Source organism: Adiantum capillus-veneris, chromosome 4, assembly GCF_014529385.1.
Source record: "Adiantum capillus-veneris isolate H3 chromosome 4, ASM1452938v2, whole genome shotgun sequence".
Classification (NCBI taxonomy): Eukaryota; Viridiplantae; Streptophyta; class Polypodiopsida; order Polypodiales; family Pteridaceae; genus Adiantum; species Adiantum capillus-veneris.
In genome coordinates this window covers 101,932,974-101,953,202 of record NC_140934.1, presented here as the reverse complement: position 1 = coordinate 101,953,202, position 20,229 = coordinate 101,932,974, and the positions used below count along the sequence as shown (strand labels likewise).

General features: G+C 48.0%; 1 protein-coding gene across 15 annotated transcripts in view; it reads right to left on the bottom strand.

The window, feature by feature from the left end:
* Positions 1–5,630: 5,630 nt before the first annotated feature.
* The window catches only part of LOC147459708 (uncharacterized), a 185,060-nt gene continuing 170,461 nt past the window's right edge, over positions 5,631–20,229 (bottom strand). For 13 of the 15 annotated variants that reach the window (XM_086510907.1, XM_086510917.1, XM_086510908.1 and 10 more), the window contains 2 exons: positions 6,513–6,582; positions 5,631–6,422 (listed from right to left, as the gene is read on the bottom strand). In XM_086510907.1, coding sequence (XP_086367033.1) covers positions 5,950–6,422; positions 6,513–6,582 — 543 coding nt within the window. In that variant the 3' untranslated portion in view covers positions 5,631–5,949. Of the gene's footprint in view, positions 6,440–6,512; positions 6,583–20,229 lie in introns of those variants that run through there. The other 2 variants (XM_086510920.1, XR_015187902.1) reach the window with 2 other exon arrangements.

Sequence of the window (20,229 nt, the reverse complement as noted above, 5' to 3'; positions counted from 1 at the left end):
AGGGTAATTATCCCCCTCCAATCTGTCCTCACCAGCAAACATCTTGAACACATCTGTATTGTTGTCAGCCATGGCAAATGCCTGCACCTAATGTGAAAACTGCCTGAAAAGAGGAGAAACTAAGCGGGAACAACACATGTTATATATCCCAAACCGTAGAATACTATAAGGGACATGCTATGCAAAAACGGAACTAACAAAAATTTTGCACATAATGACGAAAGTGCTTGTGCAACATTGTCTTTAGTGGAAACGGAGGTCGAAATGAGCCCAAACCGAAATTCTGAGTAGACCAAGCTCTACGAGTATCCCCGAAGTATTTTTCGACATACTGACGCTCGCCAAAGCCCACAAAAATTGGAGAAAGTGAGCAGGCGTATGTTGGAGTTGTTGGTGACTAAGCCCGGGAGGATGTAACGTGCTCTGATACCAATTGTTGGAATTAGGGTTGCAGGAAAACACACACATTTGGAGAAGATGAAGGAAGATCAAGGCACATAGCAAAGAGTATTTTACTTAGTGTGCAATGGAAAGATAATATAGCTCTAGAGTGATTGGCATATATACAATGCACTGGGATAAAAACCGGGCATGCTCCCAAATGAATCTACTGCATCATCCATCGTGCATATGCCTCGTCAAGAAAGGAAGTATGTCTGGAGAGGCGAGCGATCAACAAGAGTAAGAGAATGCCATACTGAGAATACTTTCGAAGCGCAACAAATTACTATCCGTTTGCTGACTGCCATGCCAAGAAAGCTGCTCCATAACGGCTTTCCAAGCAAAGAGAAAATTACAGGTGATTGAGCAACCAGGAATCTAACCGACCATCTTGCCAAACACAATCTCCTAGAGAGAAGTCTGCTAGTGATCAAATGTAGGAGTGGTAGCAAGCTTACACCATAACTGTTTATGGCTGAGACTATTGTGCAAGAGTAGGAATAACATGGCCTTCCTTGCTAAAGCATGGCGGCAAAGGTCCAAAATATTCAGCCCACCAAAACGCTTGAGAGTGCAAAGTTTCTCCATTGATAAGGAACGAAGGTCTTTCTTGTGAGAGCTAGTGCGCCACAAATGAGATACAACATCAGACAAAAGCAAGGAGAGGCATGAAGGAGGCCAATGCATGATGCTTTGGACAATGTGGAGTCGCACATGTAACGGCCATGTAGACAATTTCCAATAATACAATTTGACATTGAGGTGTATGACTCAATCCACCTACTGAGTATTGTTTACCTCCCAGCCAATAGGATACCCCAAGTGTCTGACAACGACATGCGGATCAAGAATTTTGCCGAGCCACAAAAGAGGATGCCAGTCTCATGCACTAAGGGGCATGAGTTTGGATTTCCAAAAATTTACCTTAAGGTCAGCTCTCAAATCGAATGTATCCAATGCCTGCATAATCTCTTGCACATCATCTTGGTTGTTGTGGGCATAAACAACGAGTCATCAACATAAGCTTGCCCAATAAAGTCATTCCCAAAGGGTAGTTTCAACCCATGAAGACGCCCAAGTGAAAAGTGATCCAAATGCAACAACAAGGGGTGAGTGGCAATGGCATTGCAATGCGAGCGCGCACACACAATCTCTCTCTCTCTCTCTCTCTCTCTCTCTCTCTCTCTCTCTCTCTCTCTCTCTCTCTCTCTCTTTGCATCACACACACATTTCATTTCATTTCTCTCTCAACAAAGGGATATCTATTTCAAACTTTGGTCACTCGAGCATTAATGTAATGCAATAGCAGTATGTGCACCAAGCTTACGGTTGGCTAGAAGACTCTGAGCCAGCAAGCCCAAGCCATTATGATACAAAGAAAACCTTCAATTTCACATGATGTCAATAGAGAAGGGTTTTCTATGCCACCTATGTTTATGGAAGCAATGCTTCTCTTTTTGATTCCCAATCAAGGGTCAATGGTCACATCAAGAGTATTTGGGGATTGTTACTTTGGTGGGTTTCCTTGTTGCCAAATGCTCAAATCATTTTTGAGTAACAAGCTCTTCCATGGTTACGTGCTATCATGCACACCTAGCATGTCTTGAATGAGTTTAGCTAGCCCATTGGACACATGTCTCTAAGCAGGACATGCTACCTACTTCTTGTAATTTCTTTTCTTTGATTTGATTTAATCAATCAAACATTGTGACAGAGAGAGAGAGAGAGAGAGAGAGTACAATGAAGGTTGATCGCCGTTTGCAAGTTTAGGGTTTCTTCTTTCAAACCCCTATTGTTGTTTTTGAGCCCTCACTACTGTTTTCGATCCTCTATATGAAAAGAATCACACACACACACACATACACACACACATATTTTTTTAGTAATGTCAGATTGAATTACCAATGGGAAACCTCACCACAAGGAAACCCATAGAAAATATTACAATCAAAGTAGAGCTTGTAATAACCAACGGGAGCTCATCCAAGTCAGAGGCAACTTGAAGAGACTGTCGAAGGGAAGTTTTAAAGAAGGAAACATACTCCACTTGAATGTGCTGAAACATGAGGAAATTACGTGCTCTCCAAACTGTCCATAAGACCCAGAATCTAACCCAGCCGAAAAGTATACATACGACCGAAGTAATGGCGGAAGCACTCCAAAGATCCAAAAAGATCTACTGAAATGCATATCAGAAAAATGCGCGCAAAGAGCTGTAGAGATGCAATCCACAAACTGTTGTATACGAGAACAAGACCACAATAGCAGTGGATTATCCTCAATGCTTGCACCACAACGAACACATCGTGAAGAAGCCAATCTTCTCGAGCACAGAAATTTGCCAATCGAGAGAACCCCAACAACGCGTCTCCACATAAACAATTGTTCTTTCAGAGACAACTTAGCATGCCCCACTTTCATAACTTTACTCCACCACCATTTAACACTCTTAGTCATATTCCATAGCTTATTACAATGATTTTGGATCCAAGATGATGATTGCAAATGATAGTACACTTTCTTTGGATATGGAATGGATCAAAGAACCAGCATAGAGCTAATCACAAATTTCATTCTCGACAACTAGCGGTGGAACGGGAGATATCGAGTCAACCAGATCCTTAATGGTGTCCCACATGCGCCTATAGTGCATCCCAAGCCTAAAGGAAAGAGCAACCTATCCAAACGAGAGCACCTCTCTATCAATGTCTATCACATATGTTACCTTGTCAATACCTTTCCGAGAGAGAAAATAAACCTATCTAAGAGAGTGTTGAACAAGAGTTCGATTAAAAACTCGACTCCAATGCAACCTCTCCAAACGAAGTGAATTTTCACAAGCGTCATCTCTACCATGCCACAACAATTTCCGCGCGACCAATTTCCAATTAGCGACAAGATTGGATGCAATGGGGTATCCAGGTATTGTAGCTTCAAACTTACCAAAAATTGCATCTCGAAATGACGACTGCTAATGGCTAAAAGTTGGTGTAGAAACTGGTTGAGAGCACAGAAATGCGAACATTTGGATCCAAGGCTGCTTTTGCTCAACTAGTATCAACAACAAAGTAGCTTTACGTGCTATAACATGAGAACACTAGTGTAGAATATTCAGACCACCACAACGCTTTGGAATGCACAACTTATCCATTGCAAGTAATCGTAGGCCCTTTTTCTAGGAGGAAGTAGACCATAAGTATCCGAGACATGAATGTCCGAAGACGACAGGGTGGCCAATGCAACAATGGCAAGAGAAATTGCATGTATGCCACCAAGATAGGCTACACTATTCTGAGTCTTACATGTAGCGGCGAGATAGACAATTTCCAATAATGCAATTTAGACCTCAATTTATTCTTAACCCAATCCAATAATTTTGCATGGTTAAATGACCAAGGCAATGGATATCCAAGATGCCTCACAATTTGGTCAAGTCTTACTATCTCACCTGGCCACAATACAAAGTGCCAATCCATTTGATGCAACGGTAACTATTTAGATTTTGGGAAATTTAGATGCAAACTTGTAACCAATTTATAAATATGTAGTGCTTCCATGATACATCGAACATCCTCAAGTCATCTGCGAAAACATGGAGTCATCTGCATACGCTTGCACCACAAAATGATCACAAGATGACAATTCCAATCCATGTAAATGACAAGATGCCATTAAGGAGTCCAAATACAACAACAGAGAATGTGTAACAATAGAATACAACATAGCACTCAAAGGACATCCTTGTCTAGCCGATCTACCAAGATTCCATAACTGAATCAGCTCACAGTCAAGAATTCCAACAGATTGACTATGCTCATAGAGAAAATAGATGACCCGACGGATTCTTGGCCAAAATCCAAAATCCATCATGATTTGAGCAATGAAGTCCCAAAGAAGTGTCAAACGCTTTCTCTATATCAACTTGTATGATAAGTACATCTTGTTCAGAATATTTTGCATACTCAATTCCAATGAAAGCATTAGCAATATTATCCATAATTTGCCGACGAGGGATGAATCCATAGTGAGTTGGATGTATGCCAAAGAACAAATGATCATTAATGTGTAACTATCATTGGCATAAGCGTGATCGGACACCAATGTGAAGTTTTCACACACACACACACACAAGCCTAGATATGATATATGCTTTAAATTTCTTTTGGTATTATCTGCTACTAGCAAATAAATTCACTTTGTGGATAATCAAGCACTGTTATACTTGATAAATAAACCATGCAACCTAGAGAACATTAATATGGTTTCCCATCTTACTTGAATTTGATTTCACAATTGCTGAGGGCACTACACATCCACGTACACATTAAAGAGCTCAGCATTTATCCATATTAATTCATGGTGAAGCTCATGAAGGTATAGACAATGATCTACAAGACACCTATTTATTTAGTATTGAATGGGAACCAAGATACTCCTCTCCCTTGATACCTCTCAGCTTATGGAATGAATAATAATTATGAAAGCCCTTTTGCAAAAGCAAGAGGGTACTTCCTTTCGCTCCATGGTTGCTTGTCCGTTTTTTGCCCTTGTGTAGACAATTCCAAAATTTCAACCAAATTTATTTGATGGATTCATAAACAAACCTAGATGCATGAAAGGATGCTTATCACATGCCAAGGTGGTGAATGGTATTATCAAATTACGAAGTACAAACTTTTTTGAGATGCCCACTCGTACACGTGCACCACAAGGGATCATACTTCAATAGGGCAAGAATCTTCCCAAGCTCTACAATAGAGAGATGACAGACATCAAAGAGAGATTGACTTTCACATTGTCATTGATTTAGACCATTTGACACCCTCACTATGCCACCAAAGGGTGCTACCTAGATTATGCATATCATACTTGTAGACCAGACACATCTACCTCTACTTATAGAGCTCTATCCTCCTGTACATTACACTACATTACCCCATCCCAGCTATTGTATGGACACCCCTTCCAATTACAATCATTAGTTTAAGTTCTAGTTTTATCATAGGTCATTATATTTGTTCCATTGTTTTTGTTTGGGATGACAAGAGGTACCACTCTTTCATTCATTTACAAAGACATTTACAAAGAAGACCTATAGATCTTACCAACTATGCAACCTTGGAAGGACTTTTCCCTTGTTGACAATAACATGACCATCAACCAGATATGAAGTTTGTTACAAACTACAAAAGCGGAGAACCTCCTTGTATATTTTAAAAGCTAAGGTGCCTTTCATGGTTGAAGTGAAGCACAACGGATACATGTGTTCAATACTAATTCCAAGCTCAAGCAATTTATCAAAAATAAGAAATCTACCAACTTGATCCAATTGTGCTCTTTTAACCTCTTTTACATCCAATAAGGAGGTCTGAACATGAAACTCCGGGTGGATGCAACGAATGACTATTGCAAATTTGTGATATTGCCATCTCCATACTCAAAATTCTGAAAATGTTTTCATCCCTTGATTTACAAATCTTCGTTTCTAAGCAAGCATGACAACCTCTGCTATTTACGCTTTTTACATGCAAATTTGCTTGGTGTCTCAAAATCAGAGTCTTCACTAGAACTATCAACAACTTGACAAGTACGACCCCTGGGCCTTTGAAACCTTTTGGATGTCTCAATTTTGATCTCTCTCTTTACAGTTTGCTTACTAGTAGAGTAGTCTGGCTTTCTACACAATGCAGGTGCCACCCTACCATCAAGAAGATCATCAATTTCTTGCAAGCTTTGTGTGACATCAACAGCTTCCTTTGAGACTGTCTTGTGGGAATGCAACTGTCCTTGTCCAGTGATTTTGCTTATCTCAGCACCCTTCACCACAGAATTGGACTGAATTTTATAGCCAGATGAGCCCTCATGACTTGCTCTGAGGGGTGCCTTAGAATCTGAGCTTCTTCCATCTACATCTTTTGTTGATGCATCTCTATCCATACCCTCATTATTGCTGTCATAACAAGTAGTTCGTCGCATCAGTCCTGCCAGGGAACAGAAACTGACAATTAGGTGTTAAAACATTTCATTTTGCTGCTCACAATGAGTCATCTCAAAGAAGATATCTATAAAACCTTTTGGAATATCTGCCAGGAAACGAGATGGTCGCATCACGTGTTGACCTTGAAGCATAACGTATGTGACCTGTTGCAAGGGAGCTCAATGTCAGCCATATGTGCAAATCTTACTATTGCAATCCACAAACCTTCATGACTGCATTGTTCTTTTTGTGTGTGTGGGAAATGAAATGTTATATTAACGTCTTCAAAAGGCCAAAATGACGTTTGAGACCAATCTGTTACAAAATAGCGAATCCGATACCATGTCTGGGTACAAAAGTACTACTACTAGAATCCATCCTCATCTGCACTCTAGATGTCGAGAGAGTATGGCTCGAATCCTTTGCTGTAGTCTCCATTGATGTTGTGTAGCCCCTCTCCTCAATCGTGGCTCCGAAGGGCGGTGGGCGGCAACTCTCGTAGGCTTTTAAGCCACGAGCGGGGAGTTTGATGAGAACTACTCTCTCTCTCTCTCTCTCTCTCTCTCTCTCTCTCTCTCTCTCTCTCTCTCTCTCTCTCTCAGGAAGACGTGCAGATAGGGATTCAGAGAGGGTGGAGAAGGAAGGGTCGGAGCAGGCAATGGTGCAGCGAGGGAGGAGGAGGGATCGACCAGCCTTGTTTAGGTTTGCAAGGGGGGAGCATTGGGATTTCGACATGCATGCCAGGGCAGAGGCAGCTGTCGAATTGGGGGGGGGGGGGGGGGGGGGGCAGAGGCAAGGGGTTCTGTGCACGGGACCTTTCGGAAGGCGAGCCCGCAAGGAGCAAGAGTCGTGACTCACGAGGGTGGATCTCCGTAGGTCTAGTGCCCGGTCGATGAGAGTGCCGGTAGTGGTCGAATGAGTGTGGGCTGAGCTCTGCAGTGATGGCTGCTCCTCTGGCTGGTGAAAAGAAATCTGTCATCTGTCTTTGGGACCGTGTCTCTCTAGCTCTCCCCAATAAAGTGTCTCTATATCTGTGTAACTCAAGTAGATATAGCCCAAGACATCTCTGATCCTCAAAGCTCATGACCCTAGAGAAAGGACCAAAACCCTCTCTGAATAAGCAGTGGAAACAGCCCCAATCTCATAGTACATTGTGCAATGACATATGTAATGTAGCTTTGTCTCTGGCTCTAGCTGGCATATCTTGCTGTTTGCTGGTATCCCTCTGAATCTACCCGTCTCAATCTCCAGCTGATCTGAGAATGTGCGTATCTGGCCAATGGCACACCGCAAAAATGAGACATATGTGTGTCCATGTAGCTGGGTCGAATCACAAACCCATCTCCTGTCAAGTGGAGAAGATGCTCTTTATAGAAAACCATCTTCGTGCCCAACTCCTATGGCGGCTCTATCCATGTCCTCCTGGTATCCAGCTAGATCAGGTCCTGCCGAATGAGTCTAGTAATGTCCACCCGTGTAAGAGACATAGAGGGTGTCTGAAGAGAGTACTGGAAAGGGGGCAGCCTGTCCATGGTGAAGCCATGCATCTGAAAATATGATGTCACTTGTGCATACCAGCATGAAGTGTCCCCCAGAAGAGCTAACTGTCTAGAAGACTCAAGGGCCAGTCTAGCATATCTTTCTCTAGTAGTATCCCACAAGCTGTGCACAAAGGAGACTGATCTGGTAAGCGCCTTAATCTCCATAGGAGGGGCAGCTAGCTCTGCTGAATGATACTGTGGGGTACAAAGGCCTTGGCTCTGATCAGTCGAGAGATCATAGATACCAAGGGCCTCTCCGTACGTCTCCAACCATCGTGGCCTACAGAAGGTCCCCATATTTGCACCCCATACAACATAGCTGAGGCTACTAAAGTATCAAAGAGCCATAACTTTGTCCAAGGTTCTTGGAGCTGAACCTACGAACACATCCTCTCCAAGCATCCCAAGGCCATAAGCTCTATTCAATCTAGTCTTTGCTGCTCTCCCCAAAGAAAACCTCGGCCCAGTGAAGACTACCCGAGGGTAAGTGTATGCATTTGTATACTCTACAATCTCTTGACCATATGTGAAAGTCGGTGCTGATCTCCTGATCCACTGTGGTGTGGTGTTAAACACCATAACCTTGGTTTTACCAAGGTTTACATACAATCCACGATCCTCTGCAAAACTTGTGTAATGCATCCAATTGTTGCTGCATATTCTCTGGTGAGTCAGAGATCAACACAATATCATCAGCATATAACAATGGGATCCACATCCCTACCAACTAGGGACCTCTATCACCCTCTCTGTCAATGTAATCAAACACATCATCAACATGCATACCAAATAGAGTAAGAGACAATGGGAAACCCTGTTTCACCCCAATGGTGGAGTGAACTAAATCAGATATCCCCTCCAAGGTGCGTAGATGTCCCATCACTGATCTGTATAGAGCCATAATCCCCCAAATCAACACTATGGGCACCCCCATCTCCTGCAGTCTGCACATCAATCGAGCTCTTGGTACCATGTCACATGCATTGCGCAAATCCACAAAGCTACAATAAATCCGTCTCCCATGTGACATGCCCTCCTCAATGATGGCTGTGAGTGCCAGAATATGATCAAGAGTGGAGAAACCCCTCCTAAAACCAGCCTGGCCCTTTGCCCGTACACCCTCATCCTCTACCCAATTACTCAACTTCTGCTGAACAATGGATGCATACAACAGTGCCAATGTGTGCCCAACCATAATAGTGCGGTAATTCTGAGGCTCTGTAGGATCACCTGCCTTGAAGATAGGCACAATAGTAGACAACCTCCAAGTCTCAGGTAGCCCCTCACACATGGCACGATTAAACAACACTGCGAACCTCTACCACCGTATCTCTAGCATGTATAAAGTGCTAGATGTCTCTGGAGCTGGGCTCTCGTCTCTCTACACTCCTCATCATACCAACTATAGTCTATTCTTGGGCATGCTCCCAGAATGTCGCCTTCGACCCCCGGCTAAGTGTGTGGGTATGCCTCTGATGCTGCACCATGCAGTGTCTTAGTCAGTAAAGTGGTGCACTCCTCCACTGAGAGGCCAAGACCAGCTGTGCATAGACGGCTATAGCATAGTTACCCGGAACGCGGAATGGGAATGGCGACGAGCCTCCCTACAAAACAGGGGAACGCGGAACAGGAACGGCAAGGGGTCCGGAATGGGAACAACGCAGAACGGGAGGTATTAAAAACACCCAAATAATGCAATTTTTAGCGTTATGTGTGTGAATACAAGTAGCAATGCCCATACACAATAACACATGCAAGTACAAATTAGAGCTCTAGAATAATTGCAAGGAGTAGAAGAAGAGGCCATGGATTATCCGAGGAATAGAGAGAGAGCTTGATCCTTGAGGGTTTGAGAGAGAGGCTTGACTCCTTGAGAGCTTGAGAATCAAGATAGGGAGCTTGAGAGAGAGGCTTCACTTCTTGAGAACAAGGGAGAGAGAGCTTGAGAGCTTGAGAGCAAGGGAGAGAAATGAAATGAAATATTATATTAACGTCTTCAAAAGGCCAAAATGACCTATGAGACCAAACTGTTACAAAATTGTGAATCTAATACCATGTCTAGGTACAAAAAGACTAGAACAAAAATAGTACTACTACTAGAATCCATCGTGATCTGCACTCTGGATGTTGAGAGAGTATGGCTCGAATCCTCTCATGTAGTCTCCGTCGATGTTGTGTAGCCCCTCTCCTTAATCGTGGCCGTCTGGATTTCCGTAGCTCCACTGCTCACTCGATGAGAGTGCCGGTAGTGGTCGAATGAGAGTGGGCCGAGCTCTACAGTGATGGCTGCTCCTCTGGCTCTCCCATATCTAGAGAAAAGAAATATGTAATCCGTCTATGGGACTGTCTCTCTCTAGCTCTCCCGAGTAAAGTGTCTCTATATCTTTGTAACTCAAGTATATATAGCCCAAGACATCTATGATCCTCATAACTCATGACCCTAGAGAAAGGACCAAAACCCTCTCTGAATAAGCAGTGGAAACGGCCCCAAATCTCATAGTACACTGTGCAATGACATATGTAATGTAGCTCTATCTCTGGTTCTAGCTCACATAAGCGGCATATCCTGTTGTCTGCTGGTATCCCTCTAAATCTACCAGTCTCAATCTCCAGCTGATGTGAGGATGTACGTATCTGACCAATGGCACACGCAAACCATGAGACATGTGTATCCATGTAGCTAGGTCGAATCACAAACCCATCTCTTGTGACGTGGAGAAGATGCTCTCTATAGAAAGCCATCTTCGTGCCCAACTCCTGTCGCGGCTCTATCCATGATCCAACTTGATCAGGTCCTGACGAATGAGTCTAGTAATCTCCACCCGTGTAAGAGACATGGAGGGTGTCTGAAGAGAGTATTGGAAAGGGGGCAGCCTGCCCATGGTGAAGCCATGCATCTGAAACCATGATGTCATCTGTGCATACCAACATGAAGTGTCCCCTTGAAGAGCTAACTGTCTGGAAGACTCAAGGGCCAGTCTAGCATACCTGTCTCTAGTAGTATCCCACAAGCTGTGCACAAGTGAGAAAGACCCGGTAAGCGCCTCAATCTCCATAAGAGGGGCAGCTAGCTCTGCTCGAATGATAGCGTGGGGTACAAAGGCCTTCGCTCTGATCAGTTAAGAGATCATAGATACCAAGGGCCTCTCCATACGTCTCCAACCATCTTGGCCTACAGCAGGTCCCCATATCCGCACCGCATACATCATAGTTGAGGCTACTATAGTATCAAAGAGCCATAACTTTGTCCGAGGTTCCTAGAATTGATCCTGCAAACACATCCTCTTCAAGCCTCCCAAGCCCGCATAAGCTCTAGTCAGTCTAGTCTCTGCTGCTCTCCCCAAAGAAAACCGTGGCCCAGTGAAGACAACCCCAAGGTAAGTGTATGCATCTGTATACTCTACAATCTGAGTATACAATCTCCTGACCATATGTGAAAGTTGGTGCTGATCTCCTGATTCACCGTGGTGTGGTGTTAAACACCATAACCTTGGTTTTACCAAGGTTTACAGACAATCCACTATCCTCTGCAAAACTATGTAATGCATCCAATTGTCGCTGCATACCCTCTGGTGAGTCAAAGATCAACACAATATCATCAGCATATAACAACAATGGGATCCACGTCCCTGCCAGCTGGGCACCTCTATCACCCTCTCTGTCAATGTAATCAGAAACCTCATCAACATACATACCAAATAGAGTAGGAAACAATGGGCAACCCTGTTTCAACTTTCACCCCAATGGTGGAGTAAACTAAATTAGATATCCCCTCCAACGTGCGTACATGTCCCATCACTGATCTGTATAGAGCCATAATCCCCCAAATCAACACTATGGGCACCCCCATCTCCTGCAGTCTGCACATCAATCGAGCTCTTGGTACCATGTGACATGCATTGCGCAAATCCACAAAGCTACAATAAATCCGTCTCCCATGTGACATGCCCTCCTCAAGATCTGTATAGAGCCATACCCCAAATCAACACTATGGGCACCCCCATCTCCTGCAGTCTGCACATCAATCGAGCTCTTGGTACCATGTGACATGCATTGCGCAAATCCACAAAGCTACAATAAATCCGTCTCCCATGTGACATGCCCTCCTCAATGATGGCTCTGAGTGTCAGAATATGATCAAGAGTGGAGAAACCCCTCCTAAAACTGGCCTGGCCGTTTGCCCGAACACCCTCATCCTCCGCCCAATTACTCGACTGCTGCTCAAGAATGGATGCGTACAACCGTGCCAATGTGTGCCCAACCATAATAGTGCGGTAATTCAGAGGCTCTATAGGATCACCTGCCTTGAAGATAAGCACAATAGTAGACAACCTCCAAGTCTCAGGTAATCCCTCATTCATGGCACGATTGAACAACACTGCAAGAACCTCTACCAGCATATCTCTAGCATGTATAATGTGCTTTGCTACTAGACCATCATGATCATATGCCCTGCTCGTCCTCATCCTGTCAATGGCTCTCTTTACCATCTCAGTGGTAAAGAAGTGCTGGGAGGTGGGCATGGCTCTCTAGGATTTGGAAGGGGGTCTTGTCCAAGAATTGTATATAACGATGTCGCATACTGGCCCCACACATCAGGAGAAGTAATCATTGGGGGAAGGGAGTGCTCATGAAAGAATCACCATGCCTCTCCTGAGTCTGTACTCAAGAACAGTTGATACAAGTCTCGCTGCATCTGGACGAAAGAAGCTCGTTTCTTCCGTCGCACAAGGCACTGGGAAGCAATCCGAGACTATCTGTAAGGGATGACTCCTAAGAGAAGATCTCTCTGGAGCTGGGCTCTCATCTCTTTGCAGTCTTCATCATACCAACTATTTTTTTTTTCCGAGAAAAAGATCCTTCTATTATTTAATGAAAACTGCCCATAGGGCTACATCCACCTCTGCAGGAGAGGGCTACAACAAGTATGATGGGGAGACTCCTTCAATGAAAAAACAGCATATATACAATGGGACTAAATCAAGAGATGGGAGGAGGGAAGAGCCACACAGGTGACAGTAGTGCCATCTGAGCACCCCCTGGACCATGGTGTAGAAAGGAACAGGGCGCCAGAGTCGAAGGAAAGCCTCGTCGCGCTCCCGCATGCGGTCGGAGCTGCCCTGTAGTCCCTCAAGCTGTCCTCTGAGAGTATGGATCAGCTCAAGCCAAAAGTCACGAACAGTCTCTGCTGGTGGCATAGGGCGAGCCTCAAAGATGCGCAAACAGCGGGCCCGCCAGATGAACCAGAGAGCTAGGCCACTGATGAGCTCCCAACACTCCTCTCTCACTGCACCACTCCGGTGGAGTAAGATCTGTAGCAGGCTGGTGTAGGTCGCCCCCCCTGTATCACTATCATCCTGCTGGTGGAAGATAGCTCAAACTGAAGTGCGGGCCCGTGAGGGTGGACCAAGCCGCTGCCCCCCAAGTGTACTGTCGAGCCGTGGAGAGGGCAGGCATCAGCCGAAGAACTCGTAGCCACACCTGCTGGGCCGAGGGACAGTCCCAAAGACAGTGACGCTGACTCTCCACCAACTGGTCACAGGCTGTACATGCGACCGAGAGACCACTATGCACAAGCCAGCTCCCTACTGCTGTGGCTCTGTGTGCAACCAACCACTGGAACAAAGTGACTCGCCTCGACTGTCTGGAGTCCCACAGCCTCTGCCAAAAAGCTGCCAAGAACTCGACTGTGAAGCCCTCCTCCTGCCAATGACGTGCTGTGGCGGGGCGGGCCTCTCTCTGTGCTGCAAGTATATGACGTCCAAGCCGAACAGTGTACTGAAAGAAAGGGACTCCTGGGCGGTCTGAAGAAGAGAAGGGGTCCCTCCATAGCCACTCACCAGGATCCCACTGTACTCGTGCCAGTGGAAAAGCACTCCCAAGCCCATAGCCTCTAGTGTCCTGCCTCAAGAGCTGCTGGGTCAGGGTCTATGACGCAAGTCCTCCCACAGATGCCCACAACTCGGATCCTCTGGAAACAGCACTCTGCTACCTGCGGGGCCTCTACTGCAACTCACTGTAATCGTCCCCCACCCTGAAGGTCGAAGAACAGGGCTGGAACAGTCTCTGAACAAGCCCTGACTGAAATGAGAACCTCCAGACGTGTGAAGGCTCCCATCCATCGGGGTGCTACTGGCTCGAGAGGCATGAGCCACTCAACTGGAACTGACTCTGAGATGTCCTGACACATGCTCTGCACCCCTCTCATGCCCTGCAGCTGGAAACCGTGTACGTCCTTTGACAAACCTGCGAACTCTAGCCAGTCACCTAGAGAGCGCGTTGGACCTGCTGCCATGGGACCCCAGGAAACATGAGGTCGACTACCAACCAAGTGACCTCTCTGAGTGCTAACCATGGGGTTCCAAACGAGGGGCTGCCGTTCCTGACTGAGGCCACCTGGCACGAAGCCTCTGCAGCAAGAACTCCTTCCAGGGCTCCTCGCCTGGAAAAAGTCCTCTCACGACGAACTTCCCAAGAAGGGCTCTGCTGTGCTGTGCTGGATCAATGATCCCAAGCCCACCCTGAGAACAAGGAAGTGTGATGACCGACCAAGCCACCTTGGCTCGGGCAATCTGAGTGTCACGACTTGACCAAAGGAAGTTCCTGATCAGCCTCTCTACCTGGCTGATACAAGAACTCGAGAAGATCCAGCAAGAAGTGATGTACCACATAGTCGCCAACAACACCTGGTTAGCAACTACTACTCTACCAGCCAGCGAAAGTCATGCTGAGCTCCAATGTAACAGCTTTCTCCTGATGGACAGGAGAAGAGGAGCAATCTGCTGCTCGGGGGACAAATCCAAACCAACCTGACAACCCAAGTATCGAACTACAGTCCCTGGAGGAATCCACCGGAAACCCTCTCCTGGCATCCAATTTGGCACAAGAGCACTGCCAACCGAGAAAGCCACTGTCTTTCTCCAGTTGATCAGTGCGCCCGATGCACAACAGGTCTCCAAAGCCTGCCCACATCTGTGTAAATTGGCCTCCTGGCCCTCTAAGTACAAGGCCGAGTCGTCGGTAAACTCAGCGTCCAGAAGCTCATCTCCCCGAATAGGGAGTGCTAAGCCCCTCAAACCAACCTGCTGTGATACCAAAAATCTGCTCATCGCCTCCGCATAGAACAGAAAGAGAAAGGGGGCAAGAGGACAACCCTGTCTGACCAATCGTGTGAGCATGAAGCGCTCACCTCTACCTCCTGCCAAAAGCACCTGACTGTGAGCCTGTCTGTACAAAGCGGACGCCCCTCTGATCCAAGCATCTCAAAAGCCCATCCTGCGAAGCGTGCCCTCTAGAAAGTCCCAGTCAACTCTGTCGTATGCCTTCTCAAAATCAAGAAGAAGAATCACAAGGTCCTCTCCACGGAGACGTGCCAAGGCAGAAGCGTTCCACAAAGTGAAGATGTTGTCAAGGATACTGCGTTCCTTGACAAAACTTGTCTGAGTCCCATGTATAAGGCTCTCCACGAGTGGCTGAATCCTCAAACTCAGAGCCTTGGCAAGAATTTTGTAGGCTAAGTTGAGGATGGTGATGGGGCGCCACTGTCGAATCTCATCCAAGGAGCCACCCTCCTTTGGAATGAGGTAAATCAAGCCCTCACTCATGCTATCCGGCGTCACTCCTGTGTACAGAATGTACTAAAAGGCACTACAAAGATCTAGGCCAAGCAGGTCCCAGTACTCCAAGAAGAAGCTGGGAGTCAGCCCATCCTCACCTGGACAGCTACCACGAGGGAGGGCCCTAAGACCGGCGTGCAACTCCTCAAGCTGAAGAGGTATCTCTAGCCTCTGGCGCATCTCCTCTGGCGCATCTGCGCCCAAACCTGCTCCCTGCATGCATCCTGTCTCTCTGACTGGGGCTCAGCCGACAGTAGCTCACGGTAAATGTCAGTAGCAACTGCACGCATATCCTCAGGCTCACAAACAAATGACACATCGGGTCTCCTCAGCTGATTGACCTTGGCATGCGAGTGCCGAGGTCCCACTGTCGCAAAAAAAGCACCTGTCACTCTGTCACCCACCTAAGTCCACTGAGATGCCTGTCGGTGAAAGGCAAACTCATGGGTCTCTCCTCTATGCAAGCAAGCTCCTGTCGAGCCTGCTGTAACTGCTCCTCCAACCATGGATTGTCTGGATGCTGCTCCTACATCCTCTGTAGTGAAGCAATGCCTCGTCTGAGACGTTGCTCCTCCTCTCTCGCTGCAGCCCGTCGAGCTAGAGACGCCTGGAGAAAAAAGTGGCTAAGCTGAGCTAGGCCTAAGGCCACTCTGTCTGCAGGAAGAGCCTGGCTGTCCATGCCCTCTGTCCAGAGAGCCTCTACCCTCTCTCTGAGTGCTGAGTCCAACAAGACCCGCTCTGGGATGCGAAGCATCGTGCTCCCACTCCTCTACCTGTCTGCCACTGTGAGGATCACTGGTGCATGGTCCGAGAAGGATGTCCCTGCCAGGATGCCCACTGATCCCCCCAAGTCACTGAAGTGGTCACTAGTGTAGAAGCGATCTATCCGCGATAGATTCACTCCTCCCACTCTGCGGTCCGATCTAGAGAAGGCAAGACTCTCTGGAGGCCTCACAAAGCCAAAATGCTGCCATGTATCCGAGACCCTCAAAGTCATACACAACCTCTCCCAAGCTACTAACTCGACTCCATGCATAGTAGCATGGCTGCCTCCGATCCTGTCAGGGGGGTCCTCCAACATGTTGAAGTCCCCTCCTACACACCAATGGTCAACCTGTGGCAAAGACTCAACAATCTGTGACCAAAACTCTGCACGAGCACTCGCCACATTGGGCGCATAGATGTTCAGGAAGCCCACAAGGCCATCCTGAACCTGCAAAGTAATCCACTGAGCCCTGCCTGGCACAATAATCCCTCTGCCCACAATGGCCTGCTGCAATGAGTCCGCAATAGTCATACATACCCCACCCTGGATGCCTCCAGGTCCAAAAGCAGATGACCAAAAGGTATCATAACGTCCACGCAAAATCTGACCACATCGCCGAATGCGGCTCTCAGACAGATGATGCTCCTGAAGCATAAGGAGATCAGTCTCTCCTCCCACAAGGCAACGCTGAAGCTCCTGACGCAATCGGCCCCGCTGTCGCTGAAACTGGGGCCCACCTAATCCCTGCACGTTCCACGAGACGATCCTCATGGGCAACGAGAGAGAACAGATGTTGTCGCAGCAGCAAGACGGGCTATCTTCGAGGCAGGCTTGGATGGGGAGTAATTCGCATCCGAGCGTCCTCTAGATAGGCGAGCCTGTAGTGACTGCCTGGCCCAAGCCCAAGCAGAGCGAGCTGTGCGTAAAGCAAGCTCCTCTGTCCAGGAGTCCTCATGTATGTATACATAGCAAGGAAAACACTGCGTATCAGCAAAAAAGTACACCACAATGTGCCTACATCCTGCTGAGTCTGGGGGTGTCACCGCAAACTTGGCCAGTGGCCACAAAGTCTGCAGCAAATCTGTAACTCCAAGTTCTCCCATGTGGTGAGAGAACTCGAGAACCTGTGTATGCAACCATCCCACCACTGAGTCGAGGGACCACTCTGTCTCGGTCCTACCACAGAGGGGAAAGGAGAAACCAACTACTGAGTCCAAGGCCTCTGTCTCCCTAGCGGCGAGGAACAGAGCGTGGACCCTGAAGCAGGCTGCCTCGTGGTCTGCTGCGGAATCGCCGAGCAAGCGAGTGAATCCGTAATCGAAGAAATCTCAGCGGCGTCGGAGGTCAATGCTCGTCAGACCACGAGGGATAGCTGCAAGGGAAGATGTCTGAATCTGCAGAGGGGGCCGCAAGAAAGGCTGACCCTCTCTCGCTAGGCGACTCGTGGCAAAAGCGCTGCCAAGAGATCTCCTAGCCGCCGGCGAGGGACCAGTCTCCTGAGTCGACTGTGGTACTGGAGCAGGAGGAGGGGGAAAAGGAGCTGGGGGGGGACGGAGGAGAAGAGAAGCAGGGTGGGGCGACAGAGACAGGGGGGCGAGGTGGGGAGTGGGCAGGAGCAGAGGGCGGGGGAGGGGATGAGGAGGAAGAGGGGAAATCTGAAGGTGGGGTGGCTGGCGAGGGTGAAGCGAAAGTGGAGGCAGGCGTAGGGAGCTCCTCCTGCTCAAGAGGACCAAAGCAGTTCCCCATGGGAAACCACTGCAGCTGAGTAGGCACCTGAGGGCCACTCTGAGAGTGCCAGGTTGTCGCTCTGGCCCCTAGCATCGACGGCCACCCCTCCTCCGCTGGAGCCCCAGGCTCGGAGGGTGGCTCAGAATTTGTGCGTTGTGCCGCTGGCTGTGGCTACGGCCCAGCCTTGGCAGGCTGGGGCTGAGGCTGAGGTGCAGGTCGAGGTCTCCTCCGTGGACAGGCCTTCGCTAGGTGGCCCATCTGTCTGCAAATGAAGCACTGGTTTGGGAGACCCGAGTACTACACACTCTGTCTAAACCAACCCCCACTCACCCGAGGCAGAAGGATGAACTTCGGGAGCGTGTGGGTATCTCTGACCAAAACTCGAACTGAAGGGATGCCGGTCGCCTTGGCAGCTACTGATGCTGTCGTACGAGGTGTCTCCAGAACAGTCCCGATGGCGGAGCCAATCCTGGAGAGAAGTGGAAGGTACTCCCTCCCTAAACCCGGAAAGCAGACTAAGATGGGGATGTCTGCCTCCTCTACTAGCACATCCGAAGTCGGGTCAAAACCATGTCGCCACTGTAGAAAGTGGGCGCGTGATGCTCGGATAGCCAGTGGACTCATAGCTATGACCTTGGAGGCCATCTCGGAAGTCTCGAACTCGATCTGGTAGTACCCACGTCCGAGGATCTGGACATCCAAAATCTTGCCCACCTCTGTGAGAAGGCGGGCTTGGTCTCGCAGCTCTCCTCTGCTAGGACGGGTGCCGAGAACCTTGCAGAAAACAGAAGTCGCCTGCAAGCGCTCTACCTCTGCGGCAAGGCTCGCTTGCTCTGTCGACGAAAGAGCACGTCGAATGGTGGGCTCGGCGGGGTCGGGCGAGGGGGCTTCAGGCGAGTCCCTCTTAGCGGAGCTGGAGCCTCCATCTGTGTCTACTGCTGAGTCGAAGAAGCGGACGGTGAAGATCAAACTGCAACCGAGTGCGTCGAACACTTGTCCGAAGAAAAAGTGTTGCAGAGCCAGGCGCAGAAAACCTTTGGGGACAATGAGGATAGGGGGGGGGGGGGGGGGGGGGGGGGGGGGGGGGGGGGGGGGGGAGGAGGGAAGGATAAAGTGGCGAGCGAGGGTACAAAAGGCTGCGCGGGGGGGGAGGGAGATCAAGCTGTTTCGCCAAAAAACAGCCAAGGAATGGGGGCATGCTCCCAGAATGTCGCCTCCGACCTGACCGCGTGTGTGGGTATGCCTTTGACACTGCACCATGCAGTGTCTCAGTCAATAAAGTGGTGCACTCCTCCACTGATAGACCAGGACTAGCTGTGCATAGACGGCTATAGATCTCCTCTGTATAAACCGAGTCAGTCTCTGTGTAAATGTATAACGGGTATGTGACCTACCTCCTAATGTTTGGGTTGTACTATACTGAAATGAAATGGACAATGTCAAAAGAGCGTGATCCACTACTACACCCACTGGTCTGGCTCCCACTATGAAATCCTGAATACAAGGAATAAAGCTCGGATGTGCCATAACATAGTCCACTGTACTGGCCCCGTGTCTGTGTGGAAAGCATGTGAAACCGGCTGCTCTAGGAATCGTTGTAAGCCATTAAGTATGGCTAACCCATGTGTGGTTGTCATCTCCGTGAGGTATCTTCCATACTCCGTCTGCTCTCTATCATGTGAGCATCTGTCAAGCACCCAAGTCACCTACATCCAAAGACTGTATGAGAGTTGCCCGTTCGGGCATTGAAGTCCCCTAGGAGGATGATATCACCATCCCTCGAAAACTCCCATATATCATCATCTAGTATAAAGAAAGGCGACTGTCTTCTGGGTGCAGCATATAATGACGTACTGGGGGGAAGTAAGATATGGCAATGTATAGAAATCGACCTGTGTCAGCTCTCAGTCTCACCTACATGTATCTAGCATGATCATCTCTCCCTACAATATGTAGTAGTGGCTGTAACTCCTCCCTAACAGCACTGCTGCTACTCCTGAACCTCTACTCCCATGCTCATATCTCGCGATTGTCGTGTGGGCTGTCTCCCATCTGTATCCCACCACATGTGGCATAAGTTGTCCAGGGGCCTGATGAGTCTCTCAGAAGAAAACAATGTCCCTCTCTCTGAAAATGTCCACAAAGGCACCAACGTCCAAC